We start from the raw sequence: 17,578 nt of genomic DNA on the forward strand, positions 1-17,578 counted from the left end.
CAGGGAGAAGCAGGCAATAGTTTCGCCTTGGCAGGCATCTTAAGTGTTACGCGCAGAGATGGAATCAGACCTGAGAGCCAGATTTCTATGAGCGAGCCCGGAATTCACCTCTCCAGACCCCGAATAGAGTTCACTCTACCTCTTTGCTAGCTCTACGGTACGAGAAGGGCGTTTCCGGCCTCCTAACCATAGACGCTGCAAACAGGAGCGTTGCTTCCGGCTTCCCTCGTTCTACTTCCCACCTGGCGCAGATACCCGGATGCGGCATGTCCTCCCGCGGGGGCGGCGGGTTGCGGCTGCTCTGTCTCCATGGATACCGGCAGAGCGCGGACATCTTCCGCGCGCGAACCGGGTCCCTGCGCAAGGCCCTCCGCGGTCGCGCGGAGCTCCTGTACGTGGACGCGCCCCATTCGGTAGACGCGCCTCTCCCGTCAGGTGAGGGGCGGGGCCTCCCTGTGACGTCACGGGCCGCCTCCCCTGACGTCACTCCAGGAGAGCCCTGCCGTTGGCCAGGCTGATTGGGTGTCGGGTGTTCCTCTGAGCATGTGCAGAGTGCGATTCCCCCCCTCAAAAAACCTCTTCCGCCTCCCAGAGGGGCAACTAATCAGGAGAAAGTCTCGTTAATCCATTTTGTGAACTTTTTGTAAAAAAAGAAATCTGCCGGGCCAGCAGCCCCGCGGTCTCCCAGAGAGGACTGGGCCAGTTCGTGGCGGGTGAGAGGGCTGTCGAGGACGGGCTCTGAGGGGCCAGCGTGGCTCCCAAGGCCAGGGACTGGGAACCCCAGGAGGGGAGGCTGGCTCTGGGGCTCGGATCCCGTTTGCTGGGGGGCATCGGCCACCGTGAGAAGAGGAGGCTGGGCAAGATGGGCCCCTCTTGGGCCGGACCCTGCAGCCTCTTCGGATGTCCTCCTGACCTGCCAGGAATAAGACCTTGGAGTTTCCCAAACAGGCTTTCTCCAGCAGTTTTTGGACTACATCTCCCATCCCCCCTAGCTAGCGGGACCAGTGCTCAGGGATGATGGGAATTGTAGTCCCCAAACAGCTGGAGACCCAAGTTTGGGAAACCCTCCTCTAGTTTAATGAAGATGTTGCATGTGGTGTCCTGCTGCTTTGTGGGCTTCCCTTGGGGGCATCTGGCTGGCCACTGTGGCAACAGGAGGCTGCACTAGATGCCTCCCCCCCCCCCCTTGGCCTAATCCAGCTGCTGTAGGGCTCTTCTTTGGTTTCTCCATCTGTTCTCAGCCACAGCTCAGGTGTGTTTGTTAGGGGAAGGAACTGGAGTGTAGGGGCAGATCAGCTGCTTTGCTGGAAGGAAGTCCCAGGTTGAATCCCTGGCCTCTCCAGTTAAGAAAAACTCCAGCAAAATCCTGGTTTCCAAACCCATGGCAAAAATCCCAGTGAAGCCTGTGAAATACATTGCGGTTGGTAAAGTCCCTGTTGCCTTAAGCGAGTCCTTTCTGTTTCCCCGGCAGGGATGGAGACCCTACCATTAGTGGTCTACCCACAGGCTGATTGTAAGAATTACTGAGAGAAAATCTATTCTGAGGTGGGAGGAACAAGTTATGGTTTGCATTTGAGTGGCAGGTCTGTGGCGTGGGTCCTCGTTTCCTATACCTGTACAAAAACACATGAGTCACTGTATGGTTTGATCATGAACATTTGTACATACTCATATTTCTCACCCTCTGAAAGCAACAACACTTCATGAGTGATTGTTAGTAGAAAGGTCAGGGACCAGCAAGAAAAAATGGAGACAGTTGCAGCAAAAAACAAGTCTTGCAATGACACCTGCAGGAAGCCTTTGCCTGTCCCCTGCTGGTTTAGAGGCTGATGGGATTTGTAGTCCAGCAACCCCTGGAGGGCACCAGGTTAAATAAAGACTTGCAGATTTATTATGCTCTAGGACACGGGTGTCAAACACAAGGCCCGCGGGCCGAATCCGGCCCGCCAGACCTCGTCATGTGGCCCGTGTAGCCAGCAATTCCTGGTGTCCGTAAGGGCCGCCCCCCTTCCTCCGCAAGCCCTTTTATCAATGACAAAGGCAGGAACGCTCCTTCCGCGCCTATCCGGCTCTGCAAAAGGCAACCCTTTCACGCGCTTGATTTGCAACCCAACCCAGCCGCGCGGTGCCCTTTCCGATTTCTCCCTCTCCTCCTCGCCAAGCCCCGAATCGAGCCCACCCTCCGCTGTCAAGGCCTGTCTGGCTCGCAGTACCCATTGCGGTGCTTGCTTCTGGGAAATGCGGACTGCTTCCCGGCTCTCCGCCCTCGCTTTGCCCGCTTGGACGGAGCAAAGCACACGACACCGGCTGCGCCATCGCGGGGTCTGCGCGCGTAAGAGCCGCCGCTGCGCACGAGGCTAGGGATCCTTCTCTCTCTCCCTCCCTCGGTTCACCTTTGGCCCTGATCGGAGAGGCCTGATCCCGGGCCATCGCTCGCTCTTCCCTCTTGCACGAGTGACTCGCCCGCCGCTGCCGCCTCCTCCTCCTCTCCTCCCAGAAAGGCAGGCTGGATGCGGGAGGGTCGCTGCACCTTTAAAGTCCTGCACATTTTCTGCAGTGTGTACAAACACCGAGGTCTAGCCACAAAGTTAGGAAGCCTAGGCCCTTATTAAGGTGGGCTGGAGGAGGGTTGGCTCGGAAAGCCGCGCGGGTCGCTCTGTGCGCGCCCCCCTCCAAGCAACCCACGCGCAACGGGTGCTGGCTGAGCAAGGTCGCTGCTGCAAAAAATAAATAAAGAGAGCACGAAAGCAAAATCCGTGTGCCAGGGGAAGCTTGGCCGGAGGAAGCCAAGCAGCAGCGGCGGACACATAGTCCTACAGACACAACCGGCCCTTTGAGGGTGACCACACTGCTGATGCGGCCCCCGATGAATTTGAGTTTGACACCCCTGCTCTAGGAGCATAAGAAGGACGGCCCACGGCCCGTCTTGCCCAGCCTGCTGTTCCTGCCCCAAAGGGAAACCCTCCAGCAGGATTCACGCACAAGAACAACTCTTCCCTCCTCTGGTTTCCAGAAAACTGGCATTCAGAAGCATCACTGCCTCTGACTGTGGAGACCACTGGGGCTAGCAGTCATCTGCAGTCCCCTCCTCCCTTACTGTGTCTAATCCTCTTTCGAAACCAACTTTGTCGGTGGCCATCGCTGCCTCTTGTGTGATCGAGTTCCACAGTCTGCGCTGCGTAATGTCCTTAATTTTATCTGTCTGGAATCTTCCAACATTTTGAGATTCATGGGATGGCCACAACATCTAAGGTTAAGATTTGTTATGCTGCAAGAGAGGGAATGAATGAAGAGTGTTCCGATGAGTTGTCCCTCATCTGCAGGGCTGCTGATCTCTCTCCACACTGGCGAGAGCCAGTGTGGTGTAGTGGTTAAGAGCGGTAGTCACGTAATCTGGGAAACCGGGTTTGCGTCTCCGCTCCTCCGCATGCAGCTGCTGGGTGACCTTGGGCCAGTCACACTTCTCTGAAGTCTCTCAGCCTCACTCACCTCACAGAGTATTTGTTGTGGGGGAGGAAGGGAAAGGAGATTGTTAGCCGCTTTGAGACTCCTGAAGGGGAGTGAAAGGCGGGATATGAAATCCAAACTCTTCTTCTTCTTCTTCTTCTTGACATTCTTGCTAACCTCCACCCCTTTCCATTGCAGGGGAAGCTGCCTCAGGTGCTCTAGAAGCCGACTCAAAGGGCTGGTGGTTCTCCAACCCCCAGGAAGGGACATTCAGCGCCCTGGAAGAAGCGTCTTCCTGCAAAGGGCTGGAGGAGTCCCTAGACAGCATTGCCAAGGCCTTTGCGGAGCAGGGCCCCATCAACGGCCTCCTGGGCTTCAGCCAGGGAGCGGCGTTGGTGGGCATCATTTGTGCCCTGAAGCAGCGCGGAGACCCCCGCTTTCCCTTTGACTTCGCCATCGTGGTGGCTGGCTTCCAGAGCCAGGCCGCCCCCCACCAGGGCTACTACCAGGAACCCATTGCGGTGCCCAGCCTGCACGTCCTGGGCGAGACGGATCGGGTCATCCCAGCTGAGATGAGCAGGCAGCTTGCCTCCTGCTTTGCGGAGCCCGTCACCCTCATTCACACAGGGGGCCACTTTGTCCCGGCCTCCGCACCCCAAAAGAAAGCCTATCTGGAATTCTTGGATCGGTTTGTAAAGTGACTGCATTGGGGCCCAGTGCCCAGGCGGCTTTGGGGCTTGGCCGGAGTGGGACTTCCAGCGGATGAAGGTTTAAGGGGCAGCTCTTGGCCTGCCTGGTCACTGCAGCGTGATGGCCAGAGAATCCTATTTGTTTTGCAACCACTGCCTTGAGGGATGAGTAAACTGGGACTTGTCAGATCTGAAAATCTTGTCTGTCCCTGTGTTGAAAATTATTTAAAAAGAGCTCTTTATTCTTCCCCTACAGGCACAACTCTGGGGTTTTCATGGGGGAGAGTGTCAGCTGCCCTTGAGGTTGGCAGTTAAAGCATGCAGGATATCAGTGGGGTGGGCAAGAATTGCTGAGGCTTCTTCAACTAAGCACTGTCCTGAGGGCATCCCCCTGGGTCCACCTGCAGCTGCCCCCTGTAAGTTAGAAGTTATGGATATTAGGTTCCTCAGTTTGTCCCACACTCCCTCCTTGTTCCTGAAATGAGCAAAGCATTCAATGTGGCCGTTCAAAACCATCGGAGACTGTGAGTTCTAGAAGCAGCGATTTAAGCCACGTGGCAATAAATGGTGTAGGAGAGCCAGTGTGGTGTAGTGGTTAAGAGCGGTGGACTCGTAATCTGGTGAACCGGGTTCACGTCTCCGCTCCTCCACATGCAGCTGCTGGGTGACCTTGGCCTAGTCACACTTCTCTGAAGTCTCTCAGCCCCACTCACCTCACAGAGTATTTGTTGTGGGGGAGGAAGGGAAAGGAGATTGTTAGCTGCTTTGAGACTCCTTCGGGTAGTGAAAAAGCGGGATATCAAATCCAAACTCTTCTAGGATCGTTTTCTTCCACTCCCTCTCCCACCAAAAACATAAATTCTCCTGTTTTAATTTTCTGCATCTCCAAGCTTGTTGTGTATGTATTTTCTTTTTGTAATTCTTTGATCTTTTTGTTATGGGTTATTTTGTTGCGGTTGTGTTTTCTGTTAAAGAGTCAGGCCTTGTGTTAAGCTCTGTCAGTTTCCATTTCCGTTTTTTCTTTCTCCAGTGAGGAAGAGGCCTCTTTTGAGGGCGGCACCATCTTGGCTGTGGCCTGCCTTGGTGTCCTTGTTGAAGTGAGCCTTCCCTCTCAGGACAGGAAGAATTGAGTGAGGTCTTTTATTTCCAGCTTTTCCGAATCCTTTGGCGTCCCCCTCTCCTTTCTTCAACCTTTGGCGTCTTTTAGACTGCAGGGGCTTTTGCTCCGAGCTACTTTTCTGGGCCTTGGAGCAGGGATTAGAGTTTAAATAGCTGTCATCTTTTCTTTGTGCCCAAGTCCCCCTGCAGCTGCCCAGTGGAAGCCTCTGAGCCACCCGATGGACAGCGAGGCGTTGGAGCCTGGGCAGTGCTCTCTTCCCATAGTGTGTCATTAATTCTCACGCACACAGAGGTCGTTGTGGCGACCAGTTTGGACTGCATTAAAGAGCCCAGCAGAGACATCACCTTGCCGACAAAGGTCCGTATAGTTAAAGCTCTGGTTTTCCCAGTAGTGATGTATGGAAGTGAGAACTGGACCATCAAGAAGGCCGATCGCCGAAGAATGGATGCTCTTGAATTCTGGTGCTGGAGGAGACTCTTGAGAGTCCCATGGACTGCAAGAAGATCAGACCTCTCCATTCTGAAGGAAATCAGCCCTGAGTGCTCACTGGAAGAACAGATCCTGAAGCTGAGGCTCCAAGACTTTAGCCACCTCAGGAGAAGAGAAGACTCCCTGGAAAAGACCCTGATGCTGGGGAAGATGGAGGGCGCAAGGAGAAGGGGACGACAGAGGACGAGATGGTGGGACAATGTTCTTGAAGCTACCAGCAGGAGTCTGACCAAGCTGCGGGAGGCAGTGGAAGACAGGAGGGCCTGGCGTGCTCTGGTCCAGGGGGTCACGAAGAGGCGGACACGACTAAACGACTCAATAACAGCAACAAAGAGCCCTGCTTGCTGCTTCCCATGGGAGCATCTGCTTGGTCCCTGTGAGAAGAAGATGCTGGACTAGGAGGGTCTGCTTTGGCCTGGTCCACCTGCTGCAGCAGGGCTTTTTCTGCTGTTCTGATAAAGGATCAGACAAATTCATGGAAGAGGTTCCTAGCCACGACGGCCCCTTCCACTGCTGGTGGCCGTAAATGCCTCTCTCAGCCACTTCCTGCAAACCTCAAATGTGGAGACTTGCTCTCGCACTCAGTCCCGCAACTGGCTGGCAGGATGGTGGGTGGCGCAGGCCCCTGGCCTGACGGGTTAAGGACCATCAAGGCTCCAGGAAGCACTTTGTAATTTTTCCTTAGGCGCTAGAGGGCAGCCATGTCCCCACGAAGACCTTTCCCTGCCTGCTTCCCTACAGATCTCTCTCTCTTTCCATATGACTTGCTCTCCACAGGCAGGGATGAGAAGGCAGCCAAGCTGCAAGGAACCAGCTGCTGAGGGCTCCTTCCTTGGAGCACCTGCTGGAGTCAACTTGGCTAGTGAAGAAGGCAGGAAAAGCTGGACAGGGCTAGTCTTGTGAGCCCCCCATCTCGTGCCTGGGTCTGGAGTGGGGGTGGGGGAGGCGCTCTGAGGGACCCAGGAGGAAGAGGAGGGCTGCAGGCCGTCTCACTGCCAGGCGCTTGGCGGCTGTTTTTCTGTTTGCGAAAAGGCTGCTGCTGTTGCTGCTGCTGCTGCTCTGCAGAGTCTGACTCACCCGCTCTGCCACTCCGCAGGGGGCTCCTCTTCCTCTCCATGGCGACAGGCTTTGGTTGAGAGGCGCTGGGATGGCGCTGGGCTTCTGCGATGGTGCTGTGGGGGGGAGGGGTTGCCAGCAGAAGGGCCCTGTCTTTGTGGGAGGAGGGTGGGGTGCCATTGCCCTGGGACTGACGTGCTGTCTTGACTAGGGCAAGTGGGGGGTGAGACGGGGGAAAGGGGTCCCCAGTGCAGAAAGAAGGGAGGAAAGAAGGAAGAGCAGATTACTCGACAGTGAGGTGTTCTTTTGGAGGAGAAGTCCTTTTGTGGTCATTTGGGCACTGATGAGGGTATGAGGAAGGCCTGTAGCCCAGCCGGAGAGCACCTGCCTGGCATGCAGAAGGCCCCCGGGTTCACTTTCCCACGTCTCCCGGAAGGGATGCCATTAGGAGACCCTGAAAAGCCACTGCCGGTCAGTGTGAACAAGTGTAATCCAGATGGGCCAGCTGCCTGACTCTGGAAGGCAGCTCTCTATTTCAATTAGCCCTTCCTTCATGAGGACTGTAATCCTGTTTTCTTCTAAGGAGCAAAGGCTCCAGCGCAGCTGAACTCCTGCTTTGCATGCAGAAGGAGCAAAGCCCAGGGCCCAATGGCACCCCCAGGTGGGGCTGGGGAAATGTTCCCTGCCTGAAGGAGCTGCTGTCAGTCAGTGTCGACAGTACTGAGCTAGATGGGCCAATGACCTGACTTCGCTGTAAGGCACCTTTCTTTGTTCCTATTGGGAACACTTACTCTGCCGGCTTGGAAGCCGCCGCTTCCCCACCTGAAATTACAGCTGGGCAGCTTCGTAGAAACAGCGGAAACTGCCTTAGGCCATCTCATTGTTCTCCACACTAGCTGGCAGCAGCTCTCCAGGGTTTCAGGAAGGGAACACTTCCCAGCCCTGCCTGGAGATGGCACTAGGGACAGAACCTGGCACCTTCTGCATGCCAAGCAGGTGCTCTGCCCCTGAGCGAAGCTGCCTTTGTACCGAGTCAGACCATGGGGCCATCTAGCTCACTGTTGTTGACACTGACTGGCAGCACCTTTCCAGGGTTTCATATAGAGATTCTCCCAGTCCCAGCCCTACCTGGAGATGCTGTTGGGGATTGAACCTGGCGCCTTCTGCATGCCAAGCAGGTGCTCTGCCATTGAGCTATGGCCTCTCCCTAAAAAGAAAGCAAGATTCTAGTCTTCATTGTTCCAAATAAAGGGGCAGGGTTAAATAGCCTTATACCTAATCAGACCATTAGCCCATTCAGCACAGGACTGTCCCCACCACCATCTTGGCTGGTTGCCGTCGATAACCTTCACCCTCTCCGTCAAGCGGTCCACCCGACCCCTGCCTCCTGTGGCAGGGAGTTCCCTAGTTGAGCTGCGACCTCCTCCCCTCGGGCACCTGCAGCCTGTCTCCGTGGCCTTGGGCGATCAGTTTGGGGCCCGCTTGGTGAGGCAGCCTTGGCTCCCAGCCCTCCTCTCCCGGAGCCAAGCTGCCTCTTGCTCTTCCCCTCCCTAGCCGCTGTGCTTCGCTCCTCTTACTCATCCTCGGCTTTTTCCTCGTAAACAGGAGAGAGGCCTCCTGGGATGAGCACAATCTGTGGGCGGCCACAGCGAAGAAGAAGAGGACCTTTTGCCGCGGCAACTTTAAGCCTCTCGGCTGGCAGTGGGCTCTGCAAGGCCCCGATGGTGGTCCCGAGCTCCCGGCAGCCTCGGGTGGGACAGCCACCCACCCACCCCACCCTCCAGATCTCTTGAGTCACACCAGCTGGTTTTGAGGGAGCCTTTCCACAGAAACCCCTGCCAGACCAGGAGGAGCAGTCACCACAATCTGGTTCCTAAAAGGCTGCAGTCCCTGGGAGAGAGGGAGGGGACTGTCTAGTGGGGCTGGGGCTCCAGAGCTGGGCTTTCAGTAGCCAAGGACTTGAGGGGCTTCCTTCTTGCCCATTTCCCCACCCAGAAGAAAAGCCCAGCAGCCGGAGCAGGTCACAGGAAACACACTTAGCCCAGCCTCCTGCTCCCACAGCAGCCAAATGCCCCAAAGAACCTGGGGGTCCAGATAGACTGCCTCTGGACCTGGAGGCTCCATGAGAGCATAGGAAGAGCCTGGCTGCTGGATCAGGCCAAAAGGGGGCCCATCCAGTCTAGCGTCCTGTTCTTGCAGTGGCCGACCAGATGCCCCATAAGCAGTGTGGGGCTACAGGGCTGTAACCCCCACCCCCACCACCACAACCCATAACTGACACGCTATGCAGCCAGGCAGCTACAAAGAGAGAAATTGGCTGCCCTTTTGCCACTTGCAAGAAGAGAAACACGGACCGCGTTCCCTTTGAGTCCCCGGAGCCCAGCAGGGTGGAATCCATGGCATAATCAGGCAGCTCTTGCTCCCAGCTGCCCCTGGCAGAAGAATCCTCTCCCTGGCTGGGCTCCCGTGATTGGGAAACAAATAAAAATCAGGGGGCGACAATGAGGTATATCGGGGGGAGTGTCTTCCTCCATGCATTTAACTTTGTACCCACCTCTCCCGTCCACCAAGGAGTTCGCGGTGTCTATGGGTAGGCAAACTAAGGCCCGGGGGCTGGATCCGGCCCAATCGTCTTCTCAGTCCGGCCCGCGGACGGTTCTGGAATCAGCGTGTTTTTAGATGAGTAGAATGTGTCCTTTTATTTAACATGCATCTCTGGGTTATTTGTGGGGCATAGGAATTCGTTCATCCTCCCCAAAAAATATAGTCCGGCCCCCCACAAGGTCTGAGGGACAGTGGACCGGCCCCCTGCTAAAAAAGTTTGCTGACTCCTGTATTTGATTCCCATTTTTTTATTTTCTTTACTGCCTTCATATCCTACTCTTGGGGTAAGCTAAGGAGCTCTTCAGAACCCCCTGGAGAGTTGCTGCCGGTCAGTGCAGGCAATACAAACCCGCTGGATCAACGGCCTGATTTTAAGGCTGCTTCCGACCTTTCTATTTAAAACCAGTCCCTTACACCATAAGAATATTACTTTCTTTTTAGGGGCAGGGTTAGCTCCCAGATTCCACGCGCCATATCATCTCCAGGCGGAGCGGAGCGGGGCTCCGTTTTCCTATCCCCCTTATGTTGGGGGGGGGCGGGGTTAGTCTCTAGGGGTTGCTAGTTCACATTGAGGCAGGACTGGCTAGGAAGGGGGACACGAAGGATCTGGCCTCTCGGGCTTCGCCGCGCACGCGGAGAGCGTCGTCTGCACGCCACCATCACGACACGTGTTGAGCACAGAAAAGGTCCCAGGTGATACCACCCGGCTCTGCCCAACTCTTCCAGGTTGAAGTTCTGGGCCGATGCTCCCGCGCCCCCTGGGCATGTGCAGAGCGCCTCCTTCTTGGGCAGCCCATGCAGGCAACCTCCCACCCGCGTCTGTGAAGGGATGTGGGTGGAGTGGCGGCGGCCGTGCCAAGGGCGCCCCCTGCTGGCACGGTTAGCGGCCACCGACGGGGCGGGCGGCTCTGAAGCTTGGCTGGCGCCGCTGCTCGGCGTCAGGATCAGCCCCGGGTCGTCCCGGCCAAGCCAAGCCCGGCTTGCGCAAGTGGTTGACGCCTCCGCCCACCCCGCGAGAGGCCCCAACAGCCCCAGCTGGCGGTGCCGTCGGGCGCGCAGTCCTCCCGGGAGCCGTCGAGGGAGAGAGGAGCGCGCCGCGCCAGGTAAAAACGGGGTGCAGCTCTCTCGGAGGACCCCCCCCCACATTCCACTTTGCGGGGTGGGCTGGGCTCCCCGTGGGAGGCCCCTCTGCACATGCCCAGAGGCGCAGCCTGGACGGGGTCCTTCTACTTCCGAAAGAAGTTCTGGGGTTCACACCCCCCGTCCCTCCCGACCCGCCGCCATCCCAAGCTGTCTCCTCTCGCAGAAAACTCAGCCAGTACGGGAAAGGAGAGGAGAGGGCGCGTCGCTCCCCACAAATATGTGGGTCCCTCTTTCTCAGTCCCCGCAAAAAAATCCCTTGCGTGAGTAGCAGGAAAAGGAGGTGTGGTGTCCGTGAGACATGGGAGGGGGTGAATAATCCAGCGGGGAGGGTCCTCCTGAGGCTGCCGTTGGGGAGAGGGCAGGATCCCCCATCCTCATTGGGCCTTAATTTCAACGGACGGTGGGACCCAATTTTAATCCTCTTGTAACTTTCTGGGTTCTTTAATCCTAGTGCCTTTATATCCTGCCTTTCTCTCAAGCATCTCAAGGCAGTTTTCATGATTCTCTCCCAAGCTATTTACCCCCCCCCCAAAAAAAAAACAACACCCATGCAAAGTAGGCTAGGCTGGGGGCGGGGAGCATCATCTTACCCAGGAAGCTTGGTGGCAAGAACGGAGATTCGAACCCAGATCTCCCCTGTCCAGGTTAAAACACAGCAGCGCTCTCCCTTTGGGGTGCTCTGAATGGTTTTGAGGCATGTGCAGAGTGCCTTTCAAGAGCCAAGGAGCCTGAGGATTTCAGATTCAGAGGTTGATACAGCACTGATTCTCCATAGGGACAGGGGGGCAGCGGGGGGGGGCAGCACAGGCTGATGGCTGGACTTTGTTTTGGTTGGAAGAAGCTTAGTCAGAAACTGGGAATGTCTTAAAGTCAACAAGAAATGAAATAAAGTGACTGACAGGTGGCATAGGTTTTGGCAGGGGAGTTGAAGATTAGTGGCAGGGGGGTGGGTTGGCATATGAGCTTATTTTGGGGGGCATCTGGTTAGTCCTAGGATAACAGGATGCTGAACTAGGTGCCCCCACCCAACCCAGCTGCAGTCATCTGCTCTTCCAATGCCCCTGTTGCCCTGTTGTGATTTCGCCCTGTCAAAGTGCCACAGAGCATGAATTGAGAGCAAACTGTGTCTATCTTGCACCCCCTTCCCTGTGGGAGACGAGGGAAGCCCCCATTATTCTGCATGGAATGATGTCTGGGGGGGTCTTAGCTGTGATTTCTGCATCACAAGGGGTTGGAATAGATGATCCTTGGGGGTCCCTTCCAACTCTACAAGTCTATGATTCGATGGGGATAGCTCCCCTTGGGCCTGGCTCAGTGGGGAAAGGGCGAGGCAGGTTGCCGTAGCCCTTCCTGGGTGGCTGGAACAGCGGCCAGGGGCGGCCCCAGGAAGCGCGCCTTGGTAGCAGTCTTGCCGCCGCTTGAAGAGAGGATCTGCCCTGACTCAGACTGTGCAACGCTGCCCCAGCAGCAGCAGCAGCCCCCTCAGCTTCCTGGCGGCGGCTCAGTTCAGTGACTGAGAGTCAAAGGCACTTCCTGCGCCTGGAACAGCGTGTTCCCAGGGCCAGGCCAGACCCTCTTGTGCAGCCCAGAGCTGGCACCATCCGCAGGATGGAGAAATCGCTTCCAGATGCTGAGGCTGGATGTGTCACTCAAACACACAGAGAGAGGGAAGAAGAGAAGGGAGGTGGCAGGGAGCGTTTAGACTCCCTTCTCCCTCCCCACCCCCATCACTCACCCCATCACCGTCTGCCCCAGAGAACAGGACAACTCAGAACCTGACAAGCGTCTTCCTCGGCCGGCCCACTCATTGGCAAGACTTGACGCTTGTCCCAGTTTAAACCACCCTGCAGGATAATTCCTCCATCACTGATAGAAGGAAAGCTTAGTCCAGTGAGGGCGAGTTGGGGTTGAGTTCAGCACATTTGCCCTGACACACACACACCCCACTTCCAGTGTTGTTGTTTTGCTGGATCCTTTCTGAAACCCCTGAAGAAGGCAAACCGGTGGGATTTGTGTGTGTTAACCCTATAGGCCAAGGGGCATTCTGCCGGAACATGAGGCCAGGGGTGAGTTCCTCAGACCCAGGGAATTGGGATTCTCAGGCTAGGGTGCTCCCCTGGGGCACCCCTTCCCTCCAAAGCCAGGGAGAGGGCAGGCATGTGTGTTTGCACCCGCCAATGTGATCATAGATTTGGGACCCCAGGGGTCAGATCTAGTCCAACCTCTCAGTGCAGGAATCACAGCTGAAGGATCCATTGCAGGTGGCCTTCCAGACTCTCTCTCCAGGTAGTCCGTTCCCCTGCCAAAACAGCTCTTAGACAGTTCTTCCTAACGTTTAGTCGGAATCTCTTTTCTTGCCATTTGAATCCCTTGGTTTGGGGTCCTACCCTCTGGAGCAACAGAATACAAGTGAACTCCTTCTCCCTTGGGAGAGCCCTTCAGATGGCTCTCAGGTCACCTGCAGTCTCCTCTTCTCCAGGCTCATGATAAGTCAATGGAACCATAAATTTAGGGCCCAATGACTCTGAGACACGTCCCTTTCATGTCCTCATCAGCTGTCCCCTGTCAGAGGCAGAATGCTGTGCTGGATTCAACGGAAAGAAAGATTTGCCCTCCTTAAACTACCATATTTTTTGCACCACAACACTCACTTTTTTCCTCCTAGAAAGTGAGGGGAAATGTCTGTGCGTGTTATGGAGGAAATGCCTACAGGTGGCATGCCTACGGATTTTCCTCCTCTAAAAACTACGTGCGTGTTATGGTTGGGTGCGTGTTATAGAGCGAAAAATACGGTAAACAGAGTTCTCAGGGTGGAAGCAGCCCGGCGAAGAGGAAGCCTACCTGTTGGATGGCTGCCTGCCCTGTCCAAAGATGTGTCCAGCTGTGCCAGGGCTCTCCGCTTCCCAGGACCAAATTGCTGCCTAGCCCTTTCCCTCCTACACTTCCTTGATCTCTTAAAGGCCCTGAATCGAGGGCAGCATTCCCTTTTGGGGCCGCATGCCAGAGGCAAAAGGAGCTGGAGCAATTATACTCGCCCCTTCCTCTTTCCATCCTCCTTCCAGGCATGAAAAGAGGCAGGGTCAGAGTTCAAGGAAAGGCTTCTGGCCAGGAAGGGGCAGAGTGAGGCCAGCAAGGGGCGTGTCCTGGAGGGAGGGGGCGTGGCTGGGGGGGCAGCAATGCTTCTGAATACCAGCTGCTTTGAATCTCAGATGGGTAGAGTGCTATTCTGCCTGAGGGCCAGGTGGAGTGGAATGGAGGGCCGATTCTGGCTCCTGGGTAATAATAATAATAATAATAATAATAATAATAATAATAATAATAATAATAATTTATACCCTGCCCTCCCCAGCCAGATCCGGGCTCAGGGAGGCTAACAACAGTAAAATTACAGTAGAAACATAATAGGGGTGGGTGGGAAACCCAATTTAAAATACAGGTTAAAATGCAATTTAAAATGCAGCCTCATCAAAACCATAAGGGGATGGAAACATAAGGGTCAGCCTGAATGCAAACCAAAGGCCAGGAGGAACAGCTCTGTCTTGCAGGCCCTGCGGAAAGACGTCAAGTCCCGCAGGGCCCATAGCTGTCAACTTTTCCCTTTTCTTGTGAGGAATCCTATTTGGAATAAGGGAATTTCCCTTTAAAAAGGGGAAACGTTGACAGCCATGCACAGGGCCCTAGTCTCTTGTGACAGAGCATTCCACCAAGTCAGGACCAGTACTGAAAAGGCCCTGGCCCTAGTTGCGACCAATCTAACCACCTTGGGACCTCCAAAATGTTGTCATTTGTAGACCTTAAGGTCCTCCGCGGGGCTCCCCCTCAGTGAGCTATTAGAAGAGCAACTTAGAATCTTGGAATTGTAATGTGGGAAGGGACCCCAAGGGGGTCCAGCCCCCTGCAATGTCGGAATCTCAGCTAAAGCATCTGTGACGGAGGGCCACCCAACTTGCACATTGGTACCATCAGAACATAACGAGAGCTTGCTGGGTCAGGCCAGTGGCCCATTCAGTCCAATTGCCTCTTCTCACAGTGGCCAACCAGGTGCCCCAATGGGAAACCAGCAAGCAGGATTTGAATGCAAGAGCCCTTTCCCATCCTGCGATTTCCAGCAACTGGCATTCAGAAACATCGCTGCCTCTGACCGTGGAGGCAAAGCTGAGCCATTGTGGTTAGTAAACTTTGTCTAATTCTCTGCTAAAGCCATCTAGGTTGGTGGGCATCACTGCTTCCTGCACAAGAGAGTTCCACAGTTTAACTAAGCCTTCTGTGAAGAAGTCCTTTCTTTTATCTGCCCCAAATCCTCATTATTGATCCACCTTCTTCCTGTGAATGTAGGTTGTTTGAAACTGTTGTGTTTTAGTTGTTGCAACCTGCCCTGGGGCCTGAGGGTCAAGGGTACCAACTGATGGAGGGATGAAATGGAAGCAGCAGGAACTTCCTACACTGGAAGACTGGCAGATAAAGATGGGAGAATATGTGGAGATGGCAAAGCTGACGGGGAAGATCCGGAATCGGTGAGACGAACTGTTTCAGAAGGACTGGAGCAAATTTATATTCTATAGGAAAGAAAACTGTAAACATTTGAAAACGTTTGTAGGTTTGAATTGAAATGCTTTGTAATGTGAAAATAAGGAACCAATTTACATATAAGGTGGCAATTTTTATAAAAAAGAAGATTTAAGGTAGAAAAGTGATTATAGAAATGCGAGAATTTATTAAAAGATGTTTGGAAGTCAGAAAGAGGGAGGGAAGGAAGTCGATGCTCTGTCTGAGCAATGGTTTATGTTATTGATTTGTGTAAAGAGATGCAATTAAATATGGAAAACTCAATAAAAATATTTTTTTTAAAAAAAATGGATTTGCTGTTCGTGGGTTGAGGGGCGTTGCCTCCCTCCTGCAGCAGCCTGCAGATTCTAGGATGCGCTGGATCCGTCCTGCCCCTGCCAGGGAGCACACGGGCACCTTCCTTGCCTCTTGTGGATTTCTGCCTGGCACCGGCGGGAGCAGCCACCCAGAAGCCCCTGGCATTCCCCAAACAGTAAGAGTTTATGTGCAGTGTCATCCAGAATCTGCACACAAGCTCCTCCTGTGCGGGGAGACCAGGCCATGCCTGCCTCTCGCAGGAGCCAGTTCCAGCGCCGCTTGAAGGACTGTCTTTTAGCCATCCAACATTCAGCTTCACTGGGTGTCTGCGAGTTCTAGTGTTGGGCGTGAAGGAGGAAAACTTTATCCCTCTCTCTGGGTGAGATGAGCCTCTGCTCTGGTCCTGCAGGGCCTTGTCCACACATGCACATCTTGTGGGAAGTAATCCACCGAGAGCAGTCAAACACAACATTCCTTGTTTTCCTAGAGAAGACATGCAGGGGAATGTTTGGTCCAGCCAGTCGAAAACTTCCTGTTTCCTCCTGGCTGGAGCATCCTTCCTTTGCATGTCGCTAGAGGTGGGCGTGATCTTACCTGTCCAGGTAACAGAACGACAAGGCATGCTGCCACTCTCTCTCTTTTTCACTTCCTCTGTCGCTGGACCAGCTTCTCAGCTAGAAATGCTCTGCTAGCTTCTCAGCTAGCAGAAGCATTGGGATCAAATCTCCCATATGGGGTATATGCACATGTATATATTTGTAACCAAGCCTGCCTTCAGGAATTCAACCGTGAACTGATGTAAGTAAACAACTTTTATTGACTTTAAATAAGATTGTCGTGTCTTTATTCTTTTAAGAGGGGTAAAAGGGAACTTACCAGGAATATACAGTTCAATACTGAATTGTATAAAATAGTGAGAGGCTCACACGAGCCTGCAACCAGCTATCTGCTGTGCATGTAAAAGAGGAATGTAAACTCTGCTAAGTAAAGGAACTTGCTAGCACAAAGTTAGGAAGGATATTAATAAACAATATATCCTCTCCTGCCTCCCTGAACATTCCCACACATCTTTTAATGTGTACATTAAAAGCAGTGCATTTGGAAGTTGTGCCTGCAGCACTTGACCTGTTTGACAGCCCATACACACATGCAGGGCACCAGTTGCTGCTGCCAGATTGGACCAAATTCAAGGTGTTACTTACCATCTGTATATAAAGCCCTTAACACCTTGGGACCAGTTTGCCTGCAAGAAGATCACCTTAATCCCCCCGCCCGCACCCTTCCAACTGCTTTGATTGGTAGAACTGGCCTTGTTCCAAGCACAACTTAATACTTGTTTGTAAGAACTCCATATTTTTGCAGCACTTACACTTTGGAACTCCCTGCCTATTGACACCGGGCAGATGCCTTCACTGTAGTCTTTTCTGCACCAGCTAAAAAAACTTTCTTTTTTCGACAAGCCCATCCAGATGTTTAGAAAGTTGATGGGTGTTCCAGTTTGTTTTTAGCCTACTATTTTAACTTTTTGAAAGCCATAAATTATATTGTTAGCTTTTCTTACTGATAATTTTATTGTTTTATCTTTTTCCCCAAACTGCTGTGAATGTTCCCGTCCCCCATCAAGCAGTGTATGAATTTCATGAAATAAATGAATGTGTGAATCTGCTCTCGGTATAGAATGTGAAAATGTTGTACATGCCTCCTTGGCACTATAATCCTCAAATTGGGCTTCAGGTCTCAGGAAGAAAACATGAGCCACCAGCTGAGCAGGCCTTTCTTCTGTAACCTCAGTGCCGTCCCCCAATCTTAAATGTAACCATTTCAGGCATATTCATTTTCTCCTTAATTTTGCATCCCTTCGTTTAATAGCTGCTGCTTCTTAGTTGCAGAGGAGAAGAGTACATTTCCCAAAATGCTGCTCTGATGGTGGCTGGAGATCCGGCAGATCCCAGGGCAAGTGGGCAGGATCTGGTACCTTGAGGATTGCCTCTTGGGGCCTGGCCAGAATCTTGTGGGAAACCCAGAAAGTCCTGAGCAGCCCCTCCAATAGAAAATTGTGTCCATTCTCTCCCTGCCCTGCCCTGCAACACACAGACACACAGACACACAGACACACCCTGCAGGAATGAATTGTGTAAAAATAATAGACCTATGCACAGTAGAGGGT

At 53.7% G+C, this 17,578-nt stretch overlaps 1 protein-coding gene and 1 long non-coding RNA gene across 2 annotated transcripts; both read left to right on the forward strand.

Moving 5' to 3' along the window:
- Positions 1–257: 257 nt before the first annotated feature.
- On the forward strand, positions 258–4,333 carry OVCA2 (OVCA2 serine hydrolase domain containing). The gene is made up of 2 exons (XM_081172404.1): positions 258–435; positions 3,646–4,333. The coding sequence occupies exons 1-2, from the start codon at positions 267–269 to the stop codon at positions 4,146–4,148; spliced, it is 672 nt and encodes a 223-aa protein (XP_081028530.1). The 5' UTR covers positions 258–266; the 3' UTR covers positions 4,149–4,333.
- A 5,960-nt stretch (positions 4,334–10,293) lies between these two features.
- On the forward strand, positions 10,294–16,241 carry LOC308574117. Its single transcript, XR_014002355.1, has 2 exons — positions 10,294–10,508; positions 14,909–16,241. It is a non-coding gene; the product is annotated as an uncharacterized lncRNA (long non-coding RNA).
- Positions 16,242–17,578: the final 1,337 nt, after the last annotated feature.

Source organism: Podarcis bocagei, assembly GCF_964188305.1.
Source record: "Podarcis bocagei genome assembly, chromosome: 15".
Lineage (NCBI taxonomy): Eukaryota > Metazoa > Chordata > Lepidosauria > Squamata > Lacertidae > Podarcis > Podarcis bocagei.